Source organism: Phyllostomus discolor, chromosome 9 (assembly GCF_004126475.2).
Source record: "Phyllostomus discolor isolate MPI-MPIP mPhyDis1 chromosome 9, mPhyDis1.pri.v3, whole genome shotgun sequence".
In the NCBI taxonomy this organism is placed as follows: Eukaryota; Metazoa; Chordata; class Mammalia; order Chiroptera; family Phyllostomidae; genus Phyllostomus; species Phyllostomus discolor.
In genome coordinates, this window is record NC_040911.2 from 79,687,905 (window position 1) to 79,708,689 (window position 20,785).

Here is a 20,785-nt window from a genome sequence, read left to right on the forward strand (position 1 = left end):
AAAAATTCGTATTTATGTTTTTCATGATATTAAAAACAGTGATAGTACATGAGTATTTGCTTGGTAGTTTGTTAAAATGAAATGAACTCCAATTTAAATGTTGGATAATAATCTTGTTTATTTCTCTCAGTGTTTGATGTAGCTGAGTGATTGTCCATACTGTTGAAGAAAGCAGCCATTAAGATTTCTTGTTGCGTGTGGAAACATAGATGTGTTTTCATTTTTGTTAGCATGCGTGTTTGAAAAACATTCCAGCAAACCTCTGATTTAAACTACGCTAATTTGTGAAATACCGTGATTCTACTAGTACTGCAAATGGAATATTGTCTTGGACTGATACTGTCTTGCCACACCGCCTCCCATGCCCAAGGTCACTTTCCACCTGACTCTAAAATGCTTAAAATTGTGGCAGCCTTTTACAGAATGAAACTTTTCTTTTTTTCTAAGATCTTGAAGATTGTTTTTCATGGGATAGAGCTTTAAAAAAGATTCATGTTTTGGAGTCATTACTGAGATTTTTTAATATATTACTGCTCAGGCCTTAACATTTTTTTAAAAGAACTTCAGTAAGCTCAAATTTAAAATTACCTTCTAAAGTTTAATAAAGTAGTCATAACAATTTAGGAAATTCACTGTATTTTAAAACTTAGTACATCCCCCCCCAGTATTATAACACTTTGTGTACCAAACAACATGGGTTTGTAGTGTGAACGCTAGTGGACATAATTTTAAGACATCTGTTCAGTCAGCTCTTTGGACTGCTCCTCACATAGCCATTCTGTGCAAGCCCAAATTGTTTTATGCTGTGACTAGTGGCTTTGCAACTAAAACGTATGAGGGTAGAGTTCATTGAAATTACTACTAAAATATATTCCCTATCAAATATTTAATCCACAGGGCTATTCTTAACATGATTAACTGTAGATACTATAGTGAACACATTGTCAAGTTCCCCTGACATCTAAACTAAAACAAAAACAAAGCAAATTCTCTTTTTTCTTCTATCCACTTTTTATCCTTGCTGATAGTTAACATTATATTCATGGCACCCTTTCAAATCACCTTTGGTTAGTAACTTCCATAAAAATATAAATTCATACCATCTTTGTAGTGAAGAGGATTTTATTTATTTTTTTGGTAGGGGATGTGGGGAACATGGGAGGAAGGGAGTAGTTTCGTTTTTTCTGGCTGCTTATTATTGTTAAGGAACATCATTCTATTTTTAATGTATACATTTGTATCTCTTGAGGATTGGAAAGTTTGGTGTTTAAAAAAACAAATTCAGAAAACTGACAGGAAAAGTTGTAGTAAAAAAACATCTAGGCAAAGTAGGATTATATGCATCTCTTTCTTTTAGTTGTAATGAAAATTAAATTCACCATATTTTAATATGAACAGTTTCACATTTACATTTTAAAAACTGTCTACCTAGTCTAACAATTCATAAGTAAATCTTTTTAACAAGGATGTATTTGTCTAGAGAAAAAGAGCAGTTCCTGTGTTATCCCAGGATAAGTGATTTGAATGAGTATGTAGTGCTATTTTAGTTTTCAAATTTTGAAACTTTGCAAGTTTTAAAAAAGATTTTAACCTTTGGTTATTTTAAGTGGTAGAATTATTTCATATTTAATAACCTAATAATGTGCCTAATTTGTTACCTACTTATTATCATTTGACACAGTTATTAAATATAATCAATATTGAAATCCTGCAACATGTTATAAGAGAATATTTAATGTCATCTAAAGGTGTACAATATTCTTAGAGAGAAGCTTATATTTTTCAGGCTTTTTAAGAGTACATTTAGTATACACCTAGAAAAGGGCTTGAGGATTATATATGAAAATGTTGATAGTGATTAATCCTGAGTGGTGTGAGAATGGGTGACTTTGTTTTTTCTTTTTGCTTCCCTGTGTTTTAGTACATTACTCAGAAGACATGTAAAGATCAAAAAGTAAAGTAACTTGTAAAGGTTACAGTTGAAAATTTGCTTTTAAAATATGTATTGAAGTGTTTTGGCATATAAATTTAGTCATTTTTTTAAATAACTAAAGGAAAATTAGGAAGCATTTAATACACAGTCTATTAGGTATGGTATATACCTGAAATCTGTTGGTAGGTTTATTCTTGTTTTTAAATTGGTGTAGATGTTATCGACACCATATAAAGCTTTATTTTCTCTTTCAGTAAGAGAACTTGATAACAGGACAATATTAGGAGTTACCACAGTATATGAATTTATAAACTCGAAGGCATAAAGAGTAAAACTGGATGTTAGTCCCCCGTTTATCAGATTTGTTCTTCAGATTTACCCATGCATGTGTCTTTTTTTTTTAGGGTTTCCTGTGCCCTTTAGAAACACTGGTTACTGTGATAAGAGAAATCTGATGTTCTTTCTGTTACCTACTTACTATTCTTAAATGTATATAGTAACAGACTTTATTATGCCTCAAGTTTCTTGAGTACCTTATAATTGAAGTATTTGTTCCTACTATTCCTATGATATAGAGTTTAGGCTTTTTCCAAACACTTTGAGAGTTACTTAAGTTGAGATAACTTTATCCAGTAACACCCCATTGACTGCTGACTTACCAAACATAAAGTATATTTCTAGTTAACTTTAATTTAGGACAGAATAATCAGTTGAAGATTAAAATTACATTAAAAAAATTGAGTATCATAGACAGATTTAAGAATGGGTTTAAAATGGTTTTATGTGCCAGTTCATCTCATTTTTCTTTGTTTACGATCTCATCCTCATTTTTTTCCAGCACTCATCAAATTTTGTGACCTAGTACTTTCCTGATTGGGGGCATATTATATTGATAATTAACAAGATTAATCACTTGGTTTCATATTTAGTATAAACTTAGGCCACAAACATCTCATGGAGTCATGGGTAGAAAATAAGATATAAGAAATTATTGCAGACATTTAACTTTTAAATTGCAGACTATCGGTGGTCCATGTCAAGTCATAGTTCACAAGTGGGAGACTCATCTACAACCACGATCAATAACCCCTTTAGGTATGGGCATTAACTGCATCTGTTTGAGGCATATGCATAAAGTTACTAATATGCTGCACAATGGCTTAGTGGGATTTAATAAGTTTTTATTCTAAAGTTTAAGGACAATTTTCACTTAGCATATCATGAATCTTTCAAAACTAAGTAGTTCTTAATTGCTTTTTTTTATAAACTTTATTAGAAATGTTTGCCTAGCTATTTTTATTTTCTTGGATTAGGTTAATTTATTGTAGAATATTTATTTTCATTTGGATAATTAACAAAGTTTATAAATAACCATATTTGCTGAGCGTCCATGGCTTTATTTGATTACTTGGCTTAGAGAACTTAGAGAACTTTTGAGGAAAGAATTAATTCAAAACAAAGATTCACTTTTTAAAAAATTATTTACAAATTTTTTTATTTATGGATTTTAGAGGGAAAGGGAAATGGGGAGAGAGAAAGAAACATGGATTTGTTGTTCCACTTACTTATGCATTCATTGGTTGATTTTTGTATGTGCCCTGACCAGGGATCGAACACACGATCTTGGTGTGTAAGGATGATGCTTTAACCAACTGAGCTACCTAGCCAGGGCAAAAACAAAGATTCTTAAATTTTTTAACTTTAAATAGTAAGAATAGAACAAGTTATTTTATGCTTTCTGTGTGTTTTTTTTAACCAGTAAATACTTGAATAAACATGTATAAATAAATTCAGATTTCTTGGTTGTAGCAGACATATTTTCCTCATAACTTAAATACCTTGCTGGCTGTGTTAAAATTCATATTCAGGTAGTTTATTTTTTAATGGCTGAATTTCCTGCAGCCTTTTTTTTATATAGATTTTATTTATTTACTTTCAGAGAGAGGGGAAGGGAGGGAGAAGGAGAGGGAGAGAAACATCAGTGTGTGAGAGATACATTGGTTGGTTGCCTCTCACATGTCCCCAGCTGGGGACCTGGCCCACAGCCTAGGCATGTGCCCTGGATGGGAATCAAGTGGGAAGCCTTTTGGTTCATTGGCTGGTGCACAGCCTACCGAGCCACACCAGCCAGGGCAGTTTCTTTTTCTTTTTTTTTTTTTAACCTTATTCAGTTTTCTTATGCCTAAAAATGGCATTTCTCTTCATACAAGTATTTTTAAAATTCCTTTTTCATACTAAGATTAAAATTTGAAGTTTATTTCATATTTATTAAATTATTCACTTGGAATTCATCTGTAAATTGACTCAGTACTGAGAAATGTATCTTTCAGTTTCTAGGGAAAATTAGAATGTAAAGATAACAAATGGCTTTCTAGTTACCAGCTTAGAAAGCAGCGGGAGATGCTGCTTTACCCTGAGTAGAAACATCTTGTTTAAACAGATATCTCATTCTATCCTCTTTATTGGATTTTCTTTTTCTATGTTTTAATCCTTTTTATAGTGTATTTAGAATTTTTCTGATAGTGTGCTTTAGAATTATTACAGTTCTATACTGAGGTTGACAATTATTAGGTACTGAATATTTAAAAATAATATGCATTTTGAAGCATCTTGCAGTTAAATATATTTATTATTATGAGAAGTGGGATGATTTTCCTCTTGGTGTTTTAAAAAGATATTTATACTTTTGGTAAAATAGAATTTCTAAACTTAAGAGCTGTGTGAAATCTATCAGAGAATCTTCATTAGGAACTATCACACTTATTTTGACAAATATTTCAGACATATTTAAAGTAAACCAGGAGAGGAAGGAGCAGGGAATTAGTATATTAGAGGGTGGGGCTTGATGGCTTATTTCATTCCATTGAACTTTCTGTTTAGGAGGGCATATATGTGCTAGAACTTACTGTTTTGGTAGTTCCTCACAGCTCTGGGTATACAGGTAAGTTTACGCTGTTTGTAAAGCTTTTAGCTGGCTGTACAGGATAGATGAGGAGAATCACATTTTAGATAAGTTCAGAATATGCACTACATAAGAATAAGCATTTTAATTGTGCCAAGACCTTTGGTTTAAAAAATGAACCAAGAGATATTGTCCCGCAATCTGTCAGTCTCACACATTGGTGGGTGTGGAGGTTTGTTCCAGTGCCTCTAGAGCACCTGTCTGAGTAGTTTTCTTTCTCTTCCTTGTAACATCGTGAATAATCACCAAGTATGTAAGAACTGTTACTGTTTGATAGCCTTCTTCAAAGGGGATTCTATATTGAGGGCTACAATAAATATGCTTATTCACTTTGGGCTGCTTTTAAATTTTAGAGTTTATATTTTTAAAAATGCTTAAGGTAGGTAATTTCTCAATTGTTTATTCTATATACATCATGAATTTTAACTAGCTTTTCTATTTTCCTTCAATTCTAGAAAATGAAATTATTATTGACGATGGACAATTTGGAATCCACAGTAAGTGAGACTGAGTTTTCAAATTTTTTACTGATGTGGTTGAGATGTTATGCAACATTCATTAGAAACAAATAGCATAGGGAAATATGACAGGGTTGGATATTGAAAATAGAGGCTAAATCTCAGAAACAAATAACATTCTCTTTAATAGTAGTTTCTAGTATGTATAATTCTTATGCTTTAAAATTTTGATCATTTTGGTTTTTACTTGATTGATGATTTCAGGTATTTGAGTTAATGTTAATACTATCACTTTTTAACATTATTATGTTTGAAAATGATATGAACAGTTCTAAACATTTAAGGTGTGAAACATTACTCTTACGCTAAACTTACGAGTTTTGTATGTTTCTGTGCATTTACAGTAAAATCCAGATTAAGCAGAATCTTCTAGTAATTCTGACTTAGTCTTTAACATTTAATTTACAGTATATTAGAAAATCCTTTTACCTCTGAATATGTTGAAAATGCTACTCATTTGTATACTTCTGCTTCAGTAAACACTTTATCTTGAGAATTCAGGTTTTCAGTGAGTTGAATTCTCACAACGTATCAGCATTATCAACATTATGCTAAACTGCATTTTCATTTTAAATACTTTACTATAGCAGTCAAACAGTGTAAAGGGGCGGGCAGATTGTCTGCTTGTGCTGACTGAACCAGAGATAGATCGCTGGTAACCAGTTTGCTTCCCTGTCAAGAACAGGAAGTAACAGATCTGAATGTTTTGGTTATGGTTTTACTACGCACACATATTTTTAGAAATGTACATGTTTTGGCAGTGTTTGGATAGGAATTTGGATTTTATTTGGGATTATTTGTATTACATCAGAAGGTAATCTCAAATACTTAAAAAGCTTCAATGTTTAGTATATTATAGTCTTGTTCTTTTTATTTACAAAAGATATTTGCGCTACATGTTTTGGAGAGCTTTATGGATGAATAGTTTTCTTATTTCTTTAACTGTAATGCATGACATTATATATCTCTATTATTCTTTTTAATTAAGTGAATTTATTGGGATGACATTGGTTTACAAAACTATGTAGGTTTCAAGTGTACAGCTGAATAAAACATCATCTGCACACTGCAGAGTTCACCCATAGCACCAAGCAAAGTCTCTTTCTGTCCCCATTTTCCCCCTCTTTGCCCACCTCCATCTAGCTACCTCTGTTAAAATGCATGGAAATTTTGTTGTTCTTCTAGATTCAGCTTTAGTTAGCTTTTAGGAAGGAAAGCCATATCTCTATTTCTGAATATTATATTTCTGAAACCTATATGGAGAAATACTGTATTTCTCCATTATATTTCTGAAAACAGTTCAGAGATGATAGTGGCTTCTCTTTATTTTTAAAATTTGCTAATTATTATTAAACGTTTTAAAGCTATATTTAAGGAGAAATGTTTCTTGACTTTTGTTTTGTTTTTTTAAGTCCTCTTGAAAACCTCAGGTCCAAAACAGCAACTCATTTGCCAGTATTCAGTATTATGAAAAATGTGTTACCTATTTTAGTAGGAAACTGTGATTAAACAGGGCTAATACAGTGCTATCATAGTTGTACAATTTATGGTACATTATATAAGTGTGAGAGTACAGGATTGACTCACAATTTTAGTCTTGTCCTCTCATATCTCAGTCCCTAGCACTATTGGTATAACTAGTTTCAGCTGAATAAATATAAATATATATCTCAGATCTGGGAAGCTTTCAAAGCTTAGTTGTAATCTCCAATGGAACAACTGTAGGTTACAAGCCATCTTGGAGCATGTATTCTTTCTGAAATAGATTTTTATTACTTCGGTAGTGAATTTAGAATGGATTGTAAGAATATTTTTATTTAAGTTGTTCAACTATGGCTACTGTTAACATTCATTTCACTTTTCTCCCCCTTTTTTATCATATAAAAGTTCTTTTTCAATGACAGATTTAAGACTACATATATATACCAGTGACATATAACTTTAGTGTATTAAAATCTGAATGTGAACTAGAATTGTCAGCATGTATTGTATTGACTGGATTATTTTAAAAATATGTATAATAATTACTGTTCTTTCTATTACTTACCAGATGGTGTTGAGACTTTGGATTCGGGATGGCTGACATGTCAGACTGAAATAAGATTACGTTTGCATTATTCTGAAAAGCCTCCTGTCTCAATAACCAAGAAGAAATTTAAAAAATCTAGATTTAGGTAGGACCATGTGTGTTTGTTACTTAGGCCATTTATTTTCACTAATGCTATAGGTTTCTGGTATTAGCCTTAAAGTGTATAAACTGAGAAAAGAGCAGAGTTATAATGTCTCATTTTCTAATAACTGTAGGGTCTGGTGACAGTGGCCTGCTGCCTGCCTCAGGTTGCTGCAGTTACATGTACTTATGCTAGTCTTAATCTCTAAATTTGAAGCTAGTATAATTTGTTTTTTATGTAAATGTTCCCAAGTTTATTCATCTGTATAGCTTATTCCATTTAATTTCTTTTTTTTTAAAGGTTGCAGGTTTTGTTTTGTTTTTTAATTTTTTTTTAAGATTTTATTTGTTTGTTTTTAGAGGGGAAGGGAGGGAGATAGAGAGAGAGAAACATCAATGTGTGGTTGCTGGGGGTTATGGCCTGCAACCCAGGCATGTACCCTGGCTGGGAATCGAACCTGGGACACTTTGGTTCCCAGTCCATTTATAATTTCTTAATGTAGCAGTCGCTAGTTTAAGATTGATATAAGGAAATGATTTTGTGCTAAGTGAGGGCAGAATGGCATAAACAGAAAAATTATTGTTGGAAATATCCTTCAGTGTCCTAAACTTCCCTATAGCTAAAAAATGAAAACCTTTCCATGAAGAAAGATAGCCCTTAGCATAGCAGTTCCATATTAGTTTCTTTTTAATCCTATGTTAATTTTAAGAAACAGATGTTAAGCTTTGTGTGAATAGCTAAATAAATAGTAACTTTATTTTACTGTAATGTCATTATATATACCTTTGAGTGAACTGGCTTCTAAGTAACCCAGGCAGCTCTGTCATTTGGATATAATTCATAACAATACTATAGTTTGAAAATCCTTAAATGTTTTACCATAACTGCTTAAATATTATAATACTTATCCCAATCATAAAATACATAAGGGAAAGCATATGTAACCCTTCATAGTTATTTGCATTGGCTGCTCTGAGAGTGAGTAAAGGGTTTTGGGTGTACCTTGTCTCTGTGCATTTCTAGGCCTCTTCTTTGCTTCAGAAAAACCGAGGCTGTTGGACCAAATGGTTGATCTGCAGGATCCATTTGACTGCAAAGATTCTCTAACCAGTTAGTCATATAATTGAATATTCTGTCTACATGTTAAAAGAAGCAAATAAATTGTGTGGCAGCTATAAACTGTCTCATTAGCATAAGACCTTGAACTAAACTAGAAGAAGATAAAGCCTTGGTTGATTGGGCTTATTAGGATTATTTTCCTTGACTGTAATTAAGAAATTAATAGATATTAATGGTTGGGGTTCTGATTGGTTTGCAAATATATGCTGAGTCCTGTACTGTTCTTGTCTATAGAAATTATTTTGAGTGCTAGTTTATATAATATTACTAATATTATAGTGTTACTGAGGCTTAAGTTGGAATATTTTTGTATAACCGTACTTCATTGGACTCTACAAATTAGTAACAGGTTGTTATTGAAATAATCATGCATGGCTAAAAACTGATGTTTGTTCGGACTATGTTCCCCCACCCCCAGATTTGCATTAGTGATAGATCAAACTTTCATGGACAGGAAATAAATTTATAGGTATATTAATACCTGAAAAGGATATAAGGACTTTAAAAATGGAGCAACAGCTTACACATTTTATTTTATTTTGTTTTTATTTATAGATTTTAGAGAGGGGGGGAAAGACAGACAGACAGACATCAGTTTGTTATTCCACTTATATATGCATTCATTGGTTGTTTCTTGTTTGTGCCCTGACCAGGGATCAAACCTGCAACCTTGGTGTATTGGGACGACACTCTAACCAGCTGAGCCACCCAACCAGGGCAACTTACATTTGAAATAAACTAGACATGCTGTTTGATCTTACTGCCATCAAATTTAAACACAAGTTTCTCTTTCAATTGACTCTAATAAGTGGAAAACAGTGACAGAGTATAACATTTATGTAGCTATTTGAAGAAATCCTGTAACAAATTCTTTCATAGATCCTTTTAAATATGATTTTTTTTCTCTTTTTTTATAGATGCACATTGTTATTTGCAGGATAACCTTTTTATCTTCTATGCCTTTCTTGCCTGTTAAATACTGTCCATTTGTGTTCTCTTTATGTATCCTGGTAGAGAATGTTTCTTCCTTCAGGTTCACCAACAGAATCAGTTGTCTAGATGAGAAGAGATGATGATTTTTGTTTGGATTATTGAAGTGCTACTTTTGATATTATAGTATGATTACAAAACAGTATTACTAATTGAATAATATATATAGATGTCCCCTCTGGGAGACCTCAGAATTATGTGGGTGAGAGACAAGGCTCAGCAGTGGTTGGAGGCAGGAGGCCATGCAGAGAGAGCAGGCTCCACTAATACAATTCCATTATTTGTATTATCAGTCAGATTCTATTTAAATCTAAAATGAAAAGTTTTGTAGCTCAGCTGTTACTCAGTACCAGCGATTTTTATCTGGTGTGCTGCAAGAATTTTGAAAACATACATTACCTGACTATTTAGGGGCACTGACCTCTTTTCTCTTAAATTGTCAAATAAAAGAATGACAGCAGCCAACACAACAATAACTATCCTGTGTGAAAGGAATCAAAATTACATCTATTTTGGGGGTCAGATTGGCAGTAAATACATTTTTTGGTGTGCCACAGAATTTTATTAATTAGCTTGTGTATGCCATGAGATGAAAAAGATCAAAAATTGCTGCTCTATACACTAACATTGCTTCCTACATAAATAGTATTAGAAGTGTTTAAGCACATTTCAGTTGGTGCAAGAAATATTCTAGAGTTGAGTACTTTTTTGCATTACACATGCTCTGTGCAAGTAATTGCCTTTCATAAGGAATAGACTAGCCTGTGTGGCCCTATGACATGGGTAATTGGTCTTTTTTTTTCACTGCTCTGAGGCCTATAAGAGTTTTAGACTCTTGGTTTATGTTTTGGCTCATTTGTTTCATTTTAAAAAAGCACATGTGTGTAAATATATATAAACACATAAAAATGCATATATTCAAATATACTTAATTCAGTGTTTTTCTTTAATAATATACTTTTTGAAAGATAAATACCATATGATCTCACCTATAAGTGGAACCTAATTAACAAAACAAACAAGCAAGCAAAATACAGCGAGAGACATTGAAATAAAGAACAAACTTACAGTAACGAGAGGGGAGGGAAATAATGGGGGAAAGAAGGGAAAGGGTTGTCAAAGAATGTGTATAAAGGACCCATGGACAAAGTCAAAGGGGGGTAGGATTGAGGGTGGGGGGACAGGAATGGTGGTGGGAAAATGGAGATGACTGTATTTGAATATTAATAAAAATGATTAAAAATAAAAGCATGAAAATATGTTTATATACTGTTCATAGAGTACCTCAATTCACTGTGGTAAAGTAGAAGTAAGGGGAAAATTTTTAGTTTACAACCTCCAAGTCTAATAGTCTTAGTGCACACTGTCAGAATCTGGTTCAATTTTGCATTCGTTTTATGTATATCCATTTGTTAAACTTCTCAAAAGAAATGGAGATAGCCAGTTACAAATTGGGTAACAATAAATACCTTTTACATTCATTAGGAAAAATTAATGAAAACAACCTTAGGCATAATGAGCATTTGTCTCATTTTAATACTTTAAAGAAATATATATAGACTAAAATGTCAGTGTTTTATAAAATATACCTAATGCCTTAACCTGTACCATGTGTAATCTGTGTTTAATACATGGGGGTGGGGGGGCAAAAGTAGGCTTACAGTTATTTTTATGGACAATAATGCAGTAACTGTTAATAATACAAGAATAAACTGTTTTGCATACTCGCAATGGTAAACCCACTTTTGCCCCACCCTGTATTATTTTTATTTCTTGAAGATTTTGCATATTCAGGGAAAACTGCTGAATTTTAGCATTTAGGTAACATTTGTATGAGTTTCCCTTCTGTTCCACTTTTTTGCATTTCATTTTTTTCCTCTCATTTAGAGTAAAGCTGACAATAGAAGGTCTGGAGGAAGATGATGATGATAGGGTGTCTCCCACTGTGCTTCACAAAATGTCCAATAGCCTGGAGATATCCTTAATAAGTGACAATGAGTTCAAGTGCAGACATTCACAGCCAGAGTGTGGATACGGCTTACAGCCTGATCGTTGGACTGAATATAGCATACAGACAATGGAACCAGATAACCTGGAATTAATATTTGATTTTTTTGAGGTGAGTAGTTCTTTGACTTGAGAAAGAATGCAGGCATAAGATTATTTTTACATATGTTTTGATTTTTATTGTAGTCTAATTTGTGTAAACCCATGACTTGTATGCTTTAGATGTTTAATCCTCTATACATTTTAGCAGGCTTAAAAAAATTAAAGTTGACAGACTCAAGTACTATTAAGAATATAATTAAGAGAACTTCAGCAGAATTAGTTTCAGATCAAGACTAGATATCCTGATGTCTGTGTCTGTTCTAAATACAGATGAATTATGTCTGAATTTACCCCCAAGGATAAATACAGGGATGGGCAGGCTGTGTGACTCTTGGTAGGCAACGTGGTGTAACTAGCATGATTGAGTCGTTTTCATGACTGAAGTCTGGTTTATTGAGGCATTTTATTATAAGAATTCATTGTAACAGTGGGCTCATTTTTGCAACTGTACTTGAGATTGTAAATATGTAATTAGAGAGAGGTGCTCTAAAAATTGTGCCAGGTTGTTCAGAATCTCTACTGCCAACTTTACAGAGCTACTTGTGACGCTTACACTAAAGCTCTCTAGCTTATTGGCTGCTCAGATGCTCCCCGCAGGTTATCCTTGGCCCTCCCTTGATGTCCTTGCTCTGTTGTGCTCTGTAGTTATGTGTACCGCTTCCTTAGACTTGTGTTTTGCCACTTCCATTCCCATTTCCATGAGATTAAAGTTTAAATCTTTGAAGGTAGGTAATATACCTTGGCTAGCAGTAGCAGCTATCCACAGTTTTCTTGAAAATGACAGAATTCAGAATGGTTTTAAACCCACTAGATAACATTTGTTGCACATAACTAAAATGATAATCTTCAAATAGTTTAATTTGATCATTCCTTTAGGCATGGCCCCCCCTTTTTTAAAAGATTGTATTTATTTACTTTAGAGAGAGGAGAGGGGAGGGAGAACAAGAGGGAGAGAAACATGAGTGTGTGTGAGATATATCAATTGGTTGCCTCTCACATATGTCCCCAAAGCCCCAACTGGGGACCTGGCCCACAACCCAGGCATGTGCCCCAACTGGGAATGACCCTTTGGTTTGTAGGGTGGCACTCAATCTACTGAGCCACACCAGCCAGGGCTAGGCATAGCCTTTGTGGGTGGCTTTTTAGCTACCTTGCATTAGATGGAATTCAAAGTTGTTTAGTTTCAAAAAACCAAAAACACTTTAAGAAAACTATAATTAGATCTTACCTAAGTAATAAGACCTGTGGAATTTTATTATAAAAATAGAAAGTTTTGGTTGTAATGTTTCCTTGTTCTTTAAGGGACCTACCTTTTAATAATCTCTTGAACAGCTAACTTCCCTTTCATTTGGTTAGCAGTTTTGGAAATACTATTTTATTTATAAACTAGGCTGATAAAATACCATTTTTGACAAAGTATTTGATTTCCTGGAGAGCTCTCATCCCCCCATATCATCTGTGTGGATGCATTTTTAGAGAATGTAATATACATTAAAAAGCTCACTACAAGTGTATCTTAGTCTTTGAGTGTACAGTACCTAGTAACTTTCAGTCAGGACTTTAAATTCACCTGATACATATTAAAGGATCAGAAGTACAAGTCAGTAGAGTTATGGTTAATGAAGTAACACATAAAGTCTTAATATGTACAAAAAAGTATTATTTATTACCAAAAAATGCTCTCTAAATCATGTGGGTATAAATTTGATTGTATTTCTTATTGATCTTCCTCTGTAGAGTGTTTTGATCTTTAAATGGAAAATATTGAAGTATAAGAATTTGGATTATTCTAAACCTCATTTTTTTAGGAAGACCTCAGTGAACATGTAGTTCAGGGTGATGCTCTTCCTGGACATGTGGGTACAGCCTGCCTCTTATCATCCACCATTGCTGAGAGTGGGAAGAGTGCTGGGATCCTTACTCTCCCTATCATGAGCAGAAATTCCAGAAAAACAATAGGTAGAGTGAGAGGTAAGCCTGGAGAAGCAGGGTGGTCCTTTACAAATAAGCAGAGTTAAAATTTTTATTAGATTCAAATTGAGCTTTTGAGAATTTTAAAGATCAAATTAGTGATTTGTTTTAGAATATTAACTGTATCAACAAGGATATACCTGTTGGATTTTCTAAGCTTTGAATCAGTTTTGACTTGATTTTTTTCCTATTTGATAGAGATTGATAAAGCTAGTTTGAGTGGTATTTAAATGTAATTGAGCTCATCGTGGCCTTTTTAATTGTCTTTATTTTTGTGTCCCCCCCCCCTTTTTTTCCCTACCAAAGTTGACTATATAATTATTAAGCCATTACCAGGATACAGTTGTGACATGAAATCTTCATTTTCCAAGTACTGGAAGCCAAGAACACCACTGGATGTTGGACATCGAGGTGCAGGGAATTCTACAACAACTGCTCAGTAGGTTGAATGTTTGAGCAGTGTTAGCATTTGGTAGCTGAAACTTGATAATGTTAAATCGGTTTGACTGACAAAAGGTCAAATGATTCTTTTATTACTACCCTGCAACTCAAATTTAATTTGGTGACTGGGTTTCCCAATTCAAATTAATTAGAAACTGACTCTCTTAAGATTCTGTTAGTGTTTTTAATATTCAACTAAATTGATACAAGAGACATTAAAATTAGAAAGCCAGGCCCCAGAGAAGAGGAGAGTGGAGGAATGGGTGAAAAAGGTGAAGGGGAATAAGAGGTACAAACTTCCAGCTGTGAAGTAAATAAGCCATGGGGATGTAGTTTACAGCACAGAGAATATAGTTAATAGTATTGTAATAACTTTGACAGATGGTTACTAGACTAATTGTGGTGATCATATCACAAGGTATGTACATGTTGAACACTGTGTTGTATACCTGAAACTAATCTAATGTATGCCAACTGTACTTCATGAAATATGTCTTTTAGAAATTCAAACTAGAAAGCCAGGAGGACAAGCTTACTGCCCAACGAGTCAGCCTGATGACATAAATGTGCCTGCATTGTGGTCCTGACTTTTAGCATGTTGCCCTTTCTGGGTCTCAGTTTCCTCACCTGTTCTCAGTATAGTTTCCATACTTCCACCCTATTGGAGTGTCAGCCTTTTCCCATTCCTCCAGTCTGCCAGTAGTAAATCATCTGAGGAGTCATCACCAGGAGCAAGTTCAGTATCTCTACCACTTCCTGCCACTGCAGAGGTTCTTTTTCTCTCTTGGTCACCTCACCTGGGGTGGTTGTATTAGCATAGGATATGTCTATATTCAGCTTATAAATACTTAAAATTTTGGAATAAATGCATACACCAACCAGGTGATGGTGAGTCTTATTTTGGGAATGGCCAAATTAGTCTCAAAATAGAGAGTAAGTGCTGTTTCCATTGTTGGAAATGTAGCTGGCTTCTTTATTACATTTGTTTTCTTTATCTTCTCTATAGTATATGATAACTACATTTCTATACATTTCTCTTTCAGACTTGCTAAAGTTCAAGAAAATACTATTGCTTCTTTAAGAAATGCTGCTAGTCATGTAAGTGAACCTCTCTTTTTGTAACTTTGGACTGTTGGTCCAAAGGTAGAAAAGTACAGATACATGGTTCGGTCTGGGGAGTCTTCTCCAGTCAGCATTAATAGGTTAAAAAGGAGAATGAATATTTATGCATTGTCTGAACATGTTTCTAAGGGAAGTTGAAGTGTCTAGACATTTGTATTTAGATTCATGGTGCAGTTGAGATAAAAACAGTGGAATTAGAAGCATCCTTTTATTTTTTTTTTGAAATAAATTTTGAGTGGTTGGGCAAGAAAAATGTTCCCCATTAAACACTGGTTTTCATCAGCCAAATAATATGCTCACTCAGATACTCACTTTGGGAATAATGCTAATGTTACATTTTTAACTCTTTTCATCCAGTTCTAAAGGGTTAGAGTCTTTTTTAGATTTTAGTTTTTTTCAGCAAGTGCAACTTGACTTTTTTAAATTAAGAGCCTGAGATTCCCCTCCCACTTCCCATTCCTCTCTGTACCTGGTTAAAAAGTCTCATGTTCCAGAGTTAAACTAGGGGGAAAGTGAAGGAACGTTTCATTCTTTTATTTCTACTTTTACCACAGTGTCCTCTACATGCCTTTCTGAACTTTGCCTTTTTAAAAATAGTTTAATAGTAAACTTGGATCATCAGATGTTTGACTTTATCACTTATAAATGAGCAAACATCTATTCTAAGACACACTTTTTTCTTTCTTTTTTTTTTTTAGATTTTATTTATTTTTAGAGAGAGGGTAAGGGAGGGAGAGAAACATCAGGCTGCCCCCTATGCCCCCCCCCAAAACTGGAGATTCAGTCCACAACCCAGGTACATGCTCTAACAGAAAATCAAACCAGTGACCACCTGGTTCACAGGCTGCCTGGCACTCGATCCACTGAGCCACACCAGCCAGGGCCTTTTTTCATATTTTAACATCTCTAAAATTGGGATGGGTTTTACAGCTTTCTTAGCTTTTTATCATGGTCTGACTGGCAGTGGTACTTTTTCCCTCTTAGTGATACGTAAAATAATGATACATTTTACCGTAATTACTTATTTTAATGTATATAAATATTAATGGATAGTTTTTACTTTTGTTGAAAGGATGATATTAAATATGTGTAGGCCTTGATTTATTATTTGGAACCAGTTTTAATTCATTGCAGCTAGCTAATCTAAAAACTGGAACCAGTTTTAATTCATTGCAGCTAGCTAATCATGAGCTGTAAACACATGAAGATCCCTGTTAAAGAACTTGCAGAGTCTCTGCTTTTCAGAGAGGTTTTCAATAGCCTTTTTATTTTGTATTTTAATAAATTCCTTTGTAACTCATGTGGATCACATTTTAGAATATCTTATGTTATTAATGATTGGTTTGTTTTAATATTAAAAACATGTCTTTGAAGAGGCTTTTGTCCGTTATTGCCTTATTTCCTAAACTCACACATGAATTTTGGGATCAAATTTTATCTCTTAGTAAAATTATTTTCATAAAGGATGATGATTATGTCAAATTAAACATTTAAACTGGAAAGCTATAATTTAATATGTTTAATCATTACAACTATTTGGAAGTGGTACGGTTTGTCTTTTTCGGTACAAATGGTCTGTGTTATTGTCTTGTTTATATAATAGAAAGAGCTAAGCTTATTTCCTGCTTTAGAAATCATCAGAGAACTTGGCTTCTGCATTTTGAGTCTGTTATCCATGTTTACTCATTAGCTGGGCAAGGTTTGGAAATGTATCCACCCACTGTTACTCAGTACTTCTCTGGGCCATGAAACATCACGGAAAACTCAGACCTTGTTTCCTTAGACCCCAGCTGGCTTTCTTGCAGTGAACACAAATTTGTATGTCAGGTTATATTCTCAGCCTTTATTTGGATTAATTCATATATCAGATGATTCTGACTTAAAAAATACATCCTTAACTCTAATTTTTGCCCTCCTTCCTTCTGTTTAGGCTTCTATTAGGAAATTTGCCATGTGCATCATTCTTGTTGCCCATTTCTGCTTTCTCTGTCTTTTCAACAGCAGTTGTAGTTTCTTCTTTAATCGGGTTACAGAGGTTTTGCTACAAAAGGCTGTGGTGTTCTGCTCAAATGGATCGAGGAGCAGAGCTAAGAGACTGCAGCCTGTTCTTTTTCCTGCCTCTTCTTTAAGACGCACTGTCCAGCTAAGGTGTGCAGGGGTGGCAGGGTGTGAGGCAGCCCTGTGCTCCAGGTGCCTGCTCAGCTCCATTTCTGCTAAGAGCAGTGGCAAAGGTGAAGGCTGTCCCATCCCGCAGAGGGGGCCCCAGGGCATGTGCAAGTGATCAGTGCCCTTTTTTGCCAGGAAAAAATTGCTCTGCTCTAGCAAAAAGGAAAATACTTAAAATGGTTTTAAGAGAAGAAACTACTTTTTAGGATAAAGCTTGAAGTGTAGCATTGAATCACGAAGACGTTTTATGTTTTTGTATACAGGTCTGTGATTTTATAGTGAACAATAAATTTCTTACATCCTTATAGTTTTAAATGTATTGTGAGCCAGATGACAGTTTTCAAATACTTGTTTCCTTTATTTCTGTCAGGGTGCAGCCTTTGTAGAATTTGATGTACATCTTTCAAAAGATTTTGTGCCTGTGGTATATCATGACCTCACCTGTTGTTTGACTATGAAAAAGGTATGTTGAAATTCTTTCATTTAAAATAGATATATAGATGGTTATTAAATAAAGCTGACCAGTTTGTTTTCTTGGTGAGTAACTGTCAGTCCTTGTTTCTCTCAAGCTCCTACAACATTGAGACAGGAAGATTAATGTCCTAGAGTAGGAGGGTCTCTGTAGTGCCGAATTGGCTTTTTGATATGACCTAACAAGGATATTCTACTCAGAGGTGTCAAACTCATTTTCACTGGGGACCACATCAGTCTCATGGCTGCCTTCAAAGGGCTGAATGTAAGTTTAGGACTATATAAATGTAACTACTCCTTAACTAGGGGCAAGGAGCTCAGTACTTCCACTGGGTAGAAACAAGGTGCGAAGCTGGATAAAACAAGGTGGAGGGCCGGATTTGGCCCATGGGCCTTGTGTTCGCCACCTGTGTTCTAGGTGGTTTTCTTTACAATGTGCAGCTGTCTCTATATTGAGGCAGGAGAGGAAGCTATCAGAGTGTTTGTTTTCTAGGCTGCCTTCTATTTCTGCTTCCAGCTTTTCCTTAAATTAATAGGGTAATATGATTGGCCAAAGTGGGAAGAGCCACAGTGAAAAATTATTAGAAAAGTGCTTTGGAGCCAGGTAGTGGAGGGCCTCTGTGAAGGGGTTTAGACTTAGGAGCTAGGGAGATATGAAAGACTTTGGAACCAAGAAAGGACATGTTCAGAATTAAACTTCCAGGTTAATAATTCGATACCTGATGTAAGGGGAATTTAAGAAGACAGAGAGTAGAAGCAAGGGAATTATAATGCGGACTGAAGGTAAGGTAAGCCTGAACTGGAGTGGAGACAGTGAGAGTGGAGAGGAGGGCATGACAGGAGAAAGTCCAGAGGAGATTTGAAAATGCATATAATTTCTTAAAAGTTGTAATTATCGTACCCTGGCTTGTATGGCTCACTTGGTTGGAGTGTTTTTCTGTAGCTGAAGGTTGCGGGCTTGATTCCTGGTCAAGGCACATACCTGGGTTGCGGGTTTGTTCCCCTTTCCAGGCGCATATGATTGCCAGTTTGAGTGTGTGGAATCCCTGGTCTGGGTACTTATGGGAGGCAACTAATTGGTGCTTCTCTCTTGAATTGATGTTTCTAAGCTCTCCCTTCCTCCCTCGCTAAAAGCAAAAAAAAAAGTGGGTGAGGATTTTAAAAAATTGTAATTGTTGTACAAACATAATTGTGACAATTATATAGTGCCTCCACTTAGTACACAAATTAACCAAGTCTTATGAGGTACTAGATACTATTTTCCATGGAGTTCATTTAAATTAAGACTTGATTGCTTGCATGTATAACATGGTACCAGACACTGCATGTTCTATTAGTAGATGACAAGGCATCTGGCTCTGCCTGCTAGTGGATTCTTATCAGGCATATGGGTGTGGGTTACTATGATGTACAGAGAAGGACTCTTCTGTTTCTGTGAAATGGTATTAGGAGAGGGAGGGTAGGAGATGCACCTTTAGATGACAGAAGTAGAATAAGTGAATGGAAATGGAGCAGGTTGTTTTTGCTGTGAGGAAACATTAGTGCAAAGTGAAAGGAGAAGGATGGAGGGGAGTGGAAAGGATCTTACTAACCAAGATGGGGGTTGATTAATTCAGTTTTAATTTCTAAAAAGCTATTAGAGTTAATTGAAGAGTATTATTGACATCCCTTTTTCACCAGACTTTATCTTGCTCTTTTTTTCCTTTTTTTAAAAAATGTGTTCTTTGTCTTGCTCTTAAGTTGAATTTGGATGAATTATTTGGGGAATGAAAGTAATGAACTGTGTGTATTTTTCATTTTAATTTTTAAGCTGGTATTTTCCAATAAATTAATAGTTCATAAGATTATGAAATAAATATAAAGTTTCCTTTCTCTTTGGCTCCACCCCTTTACTCTTAATGGTTTCTTATGTAATCTCCCAGAAAAACTTTTATGTCCATATTATACATACATGAATGAGTATAAAGGTAATAGATTTTTAGCCCTGGCTAGGTGGCCCTGTTGGAGGAGCATTGTCCTGTACAGCAAAAGGTTGTAGGTTTGATTTCTTTTTTTCTTTTTAAGATTTTATTTATTTATTTTTAGAGGGGGAGGGAGGGAGAAAGAGAAAAATATCAATGTGTGTTTGCCTCTTGCACTTCCCCTACTGGGGACCTGGCCCAAAACCCTGGAAATCAAACCAGCTACCCCTTGCTTCTCAGGCCACACTCAGTCCACTGAGTCACACCAGCCAGGGCTAGATTTGGTTTCTGATCAGGGCACATAACTCAGGTTGCAGGTTCAATCCCCTGCTAGGTTGCATACAGGAGACAGCCAACCAATGTTTCCTTCTCTTTCTCTCTCTCCCCATCCCCCATTCTTTCTCTCAAATCAATAAAAACATCTTTGGGGTGAGGATTTTTTGTAGAAAAAACAGTAATGGATTTTAGTATACAGGAGTGTGCAAAATAAGTTTTCAGTTGTGAGTATCCAAAACAGTTTATACTTGTATTGTTTATTTGTATTACCACTGTAAACCTACTTTTGCCCACCCCTGTATTTGTTGGACTGATGATTATTGGTGGAACATCAACTGATCTTATTAAGATAGAGGTGCCTAAACAGTGTGACATTTGATATTGTATTAAAGTCTAATAAGACAGATTTGCTCATGGGGAAAATGTTTATGATAGAATACCTGTTAAGTATTACTGCTCATAGCTAAATAGGCATTTTTAGTAATAATTGATTTTTATGGCTGTTTTTAACCAAACTTAAGTTTAGAAGGTTACAAACTTAAATTGATCAGAAATAAGTTATGTAGTAGTTGCCT

The 20,785-nt window shown here is 34.6% G+C and overlaps 1 protein-coding gene across 5 annotated transcripts in view; it reads left to right on the forward strand.

The window, feature by feature from the left end:
• GPCPD1 (glycerophosphocholine phosphodiesterase 1) overlaps window positions 1–20,785 on the forward strand; it is a 52,739-nt gene that overhangs the window by 15,069 nt on the left and 16,885 nt on the right. For all 5 annotated transcript variants that reach the window (XR_004899347.1, XM_028525114.2, XM_036009588.1 and 2 more), the window contains exons 5-12: window positions 2,953–3,028; window positions 5,351–5,392; window positions 7,464–7,587; window positions 11,581–11,812; window positions 13,611–13,773; window positions 14,080–14,212; window positions 15,258–15,312; window positions 17,873–17,965. Coding sequence is in view for 4 of the 5 variants with exons in the window: in XM_028525114.2 (XP_028380915.1) it covers window positions 2,953–3,028; window positions 5,351–5,392; window positions 7,464–7,587; window positions 11,581–11,812; window positions 13,611–13,773; window positions 14,080–14,212; window positions 15,258–15,312; window positions 17,873–17,965 (918 nt within the window). In the remaining variant the exon portion in view is untranslated. The remainder of the gene's footprint in view (window positions 1–2,952; window positions 3,029–5,350; window positions 5,393–7,463; window positions 7,588–11,580; window positions 11,813–13,610; window positions 13,774–14,079; window positions 14,213–15,257; window positions 15,313–17,872; window positions 17,966–20,785) is intronic.